General features: G+C 57.1%; 1 protein-coding gene across 1 annotated transcript in view; it reads left to right on the top strand.

The window, feature by feature from the left end:
* SRPR (signal recognition particle receptor (docking protein)) overlaps positions 1-4,019 on the top strand; it is a gene marked incomplete at its 5' end in the record, with an annotated part of 5,259 nt that overhangs the window by 310 nt on the left and 930 nt on the right. The window contains 9 exons of the mRNA XM_010158548.1: positions 971-1,134; positions 1,243-1,403; positions 1,531-1,675; positions 2,181-2,334; positions 2,625-2,731; positions 2,917-3,035; positions 3,306-3,392; positions 3,487-3,659; positions 3,742-3,988. Coding sequence (XP_010156850.1) covers positions 971-1,134; positions 1,243-1,403; positions 1,531-1,675; positions 2,181-2,334; positions 2,625-2,731; positions 2,917-3,035; positions 3,306-3,392; positions 3,487-3,659; positions 3,742-3,988 — 1,357 coding nt within the window. The remainder of the gene's footprint in view (positions 1-970; positions 1,135-1,242; positions 1,404-1,530; positions 1,676-2,180; positions 2,335-2,624; positions 2,732-2,916; positions 3,036-3,305; positions 3,393-3,486; positions 3,660-3,741; positions 3,989-4,019) is intronic.

Here is a 4,019-nt window from a genome sequence, read left to right as displayed (position 1 = left end):
CCTTCCCGACGTCGCACGGAGAGCAGCGGCTGGCTTGGCGAGGAGGTCGTCAGCGCTGCCTGGGGAGAGGGGCAGCTCCTGCGTCGATAACGTGAAGGTTTATGCCTGGCGTGGCGCTGTTCTCCTCCGCCCCGTGCCAGCAGGTGCCGATGGGGCAGCGGCGCGACAGGGATCGCTGAGCCGTATGTTAGGAAAAGCAACCCGCGAGGTAGTGCTGATCCGGCCTGGAAACAGGGAGAAGAGCTACCAGCTCGCTGGGGCTTACCCTTTAATTGTGCAGGGCTGTCAGAGCTGGGTTTGCTCTTCCGGCTCTGGGCTTTTGGGGAGAGGACCCACGCGGGTCTGGCAGGGTGACTGAGTGTTGATCCCGGCGTACCCAGGCTGCCCGCTCCTGAGGGAGCCTGGTGGAACTGGAGGGTGGATGTGGGTGTCCATTGGTCATACAGCCTTATTTTAATCACGTGTGATAGGATTAAAACTCCCTAAACCTTGAACAGAAGCTGCTACATCCTAATAAAATATTTGGCTTTGACAGGATCCATCTTTAAAAAAGGCAGAAACATCTCGTTCCCTTTATTTTCGGGAACGTTTTAATACTCTCCCTTTGACTCTCCCCGTACGTTATTTCTGTAAATCCACACAACCTTCGCTGTGTACCTGAAGATAAGCAAAAGGCTTTCTGGTCTTCCGCTACGCGTCTTTGCTGCCGTGAAACAGTCAAGCCGCTTCTCCCCGTGTCACCTAACAAAGTGAAGCTCTGGGCTGTGCCCAGAGAGCCAAAAAGGAGTTTTTTTCCCCTTTTTGAGAGCCTCTGAAAAGCTTGGGAGGTCAGACTCGAATAGCGTATCCTGAAGCCCGCTGAAACGAGAGAACTCCGCGCGAAGCGGAGAGGTTGTCGCTTCCTTGCCGGCGAGACGCTGCGACTGCGTGAGCCGGAAGAGCAGCGTCTCTCCGCTGTGCTTCTTTGCAGGTGGGGTTTCAGAAGATCCTGACTCTAACCTACGTCGACAAGTTGATAGACGACGTTCATAAGGAGTTCAGGGACAAGTATCGCAATGAGTTCCAGCAGAAGGGCACCCTGGGCCTCCTAAACGGCACCTTTGATTTTAAGGATGACTTCATGCGCCTCCTCCGGTAGCAGAGCCTGATTTTGCCTCTCGTTTCCATTGAGAGCAGAGACGGACGGGCGGGGTGTGGGGGGGGAGAGCTGGAATTCAGGCTAACGGGCCGCTTCCCCCGCAGGGATGCAGAGGAGAGCAGTAAAGTCCGAGCTCCCATGGTAATGAAGACGTTTGAGCAGTCTCTGAAATCCCAGAAGACTGTCAAGTGTATGATAGAAACCCGGGGGGAGAAACCAAAGGAGAAAATCAAGAACAAGAAGAACAAAGGTTCCAAAAAAGAGGGTGAGTTGATGGGGAAGATATATGAGGGGCGGAGTAAATACTCCAGAGCTTTGTGTCCCAGCCTGCGCTTTCCCAGTCCTCTCGCAGCTCCCCAGTGCTGAGCTGGTGTCGGGGCTCTTTCCGACAGGGAATGAAGCTGTCGCAGCAGCATCCGCGGGTGACAAGCAGCCCTCCGCAGACGGGGACAGGGAGGAGCTGACCAAGGATGAAATTCTGCAAAAGAACCGGGAGGAATTCTTCAAGAGACACATGAAAGCAGGGGAGAAGTCCAGGTGGGGAACGAGGGCATGGCCAGCCTGCCTGTGCTTCACGCCAGCTTTTCCCGGTGTCCCGTGGCCACGGCCGAGTCTCCTTCCTTCGCTCACCCTGGAAGTCAGTCCTTGCTTCCCTGGACTTCATTTCCCTTTTCCTTATTTCCCTGCTTGCTGAAAAGATTGGGACAATGCGGCACGCTGGGGGTCCTGGAGGGGTAATAGAGCCTGATCCCCCCTCCCTAGGAGACCCTAAACCCCAACATGTACGTGGGAGAGGTCCAGACCCCTCCTTTTCAGTGAGGCCTTCCCGCTGTGAGCAAAGGGCAGCGGCGCATCGATGCCTGGCTTGAGGGAAAGCGGTCTGATTCTGGGTTAAAGTTCAGATGGAGGCTGAATCAGCCAGGTTTAGCCTTAATTTCTGCCTCTTTGGGTAAACCAGGCTTTTAATTTTTATGCCTTCTGCGACAGTGATTGCTGCTATTTCACTGTCCTGAACAAAACCTGTTTCTGGCCTTTATTTCAGCAAATCTCCAAAGCCGGAGGCACAGAAGGAGAAGGGGAAGAAGCCCCGAGTGTGGGATCTGGGGAACTCTAATGCCAAAGTACTCGATTACAGTAACTCTGCTACCAACGGAAGCACAGAGGCTGTTCCCGTGGAGGAATTCGACCCCAGTACAGTAAGAAAAAGTCAGGCTGCTGCTTTGCCCTCTTTAGCGCGTTGTTCTGGGGTCAGCTGGGCGTTGCAAACCCAGCCCGGTCTCCGCTGCTGGCTGAGAAGGGGTGAGAAACGGGATTGCAGCGCACACCCCAAAAACCTGCTGCCTGAGGGGTGTTTTCTCCGGCCGCGGTAGCCGCAAACGGGGTCAACCTGCTTCGTCCTCGCGGCGAAGATCTCCGCTGCAGTGACGGGGAGAGATGACGGGCAGGGCGTGCCGATCTTCAGGCTGGTTTTTTCCCCCCCTCGCAGGCCCTGGGGGATCGAAATCGGGAGCCTGGCCGCCTCTACGACCTTGAGTACGAGAGCGACAATGAAGCCGAAGAGGAGAAGGTTATTCAGAACCCTTCCAAACCCAGGTAGAAGCTCCTGCAGCCCCTGCTTGTTGCACGCTGCTTGCTTTCTCTCCCGTAACTCCTGTTCCAGTCTCACCAGTAATGCACTGGGGAGAGATCGGTGTGTTTGTCGTGCTGTTCTTGCGTCGGGCTGCTGCGTGCGCGATGCAACTTGCTCCTCGAACCTAAAGGTAACTGCTTCTCCGCAGCGCGAAGAAGGGCGGCCTGGGGGGCATGTTTGGCATGCTGAAAGGCCTGGTGGGCTCCAAGAGCTTGACGAGGGAGGACATGGACCCTGTACTGGAGAAGATGAAGGATCACCTGATCGGTAACGTCTAGATCTCCTGCCAGCGGGTTTGTTTGAGGTGGTTCCCTGCGCTCCCGTTGGCTGGGCCCCGGTTTGGGGTAGCACCCAGGGTTTGGGATGCTTTTGCCCACAGGAACTGTGGTGGGTTCCTGTCTTGCCTCAAAAGGGGGAGGGGGCAGCACTCTAGTCGGGTGGGGATCCTGTATGCCGCCTCCATCCTTCCCTCGATGCTGACGGCTGGTGCGCTTAACCTTCTCGGCAGTGCTAACTCGCTCTGTTTCTTTCTCCAAGCAAAAAACGTGGCAGCTGAGATTGCGGTGCAGCTCTGTGAGTCCGTGGCTAAGAAACTGGAAGGGAAGGTGATGGGAACGTTCACCAGTAAGTGGCCGTGTGGCCTCCTGTGTGTGATTCGGGGCTCAGGAGCGTTCCCTGGGCGTGATGGGTTCTCTCTCCATCACCTCCTCCTTCCCAGCGGTGACCTCGACGGTGAAGCAGGCTTTGCAGGAGGCTCTCGTGCAGATTCTGCAGCCCCAGCGCCGTGTGGACGTCCTCCGTGACGTCATGGATGCCCAGCGCCATCGCCGACCCTACGTGGTCACTTTCTGTGGCGTCAACGGCGTTGGCAAGTCCACCAACCTGGCCAAGGTAGGATGCGGTCCTCCTGGCTCTCCAGGAGCTGCGCTGAGGTGGGGCTGAGGCCGCCAATTGGATCCGTTCCCACCTGCAGATCTCCTTCTGGCTCATCGAGAACGGCTTCAGCGTCCTCATCGCCGCGTGCGACACCTTCCGGGCGGGAGCGGTGGAGCAGCTCCGCACCCACACCCGTCGCCTCAACGCCCTGCACCCTCCGGAAAGGCACGGTGGGCGGACCATGGTGCAGCTCTATGAGAAGGGTTACGGCAAGGACGCCGCCGGGATTGCCATGGAGGCCATCTCTTACGGTGGGTGGGAAACCGATGGCCGGGAGACGCTGGGTTGGGGGGGCATACTGGGAATGTTGTCTCT

Source organism: Eurypyga helias, unplaced genomic scaffold (assembly GCF_000690775.1).
Source record: "Eurypyga helias isolate BGI_N326 unplaced genomic scaffold, ASM69077v1 scaffold34929, whole genome shotgun sequence".
Classification (NCBI taxonomy): Eukaryota; Metazoa; Chordata; class Aves; order Eurypygiformes; family Eurypygidae; genus Eurypyga; species Eurypyga helias.
Note: the sequence above shows the minus strand (reverse complement) of the source record. Positions and strands in the feature narration are given on the sequence as shown.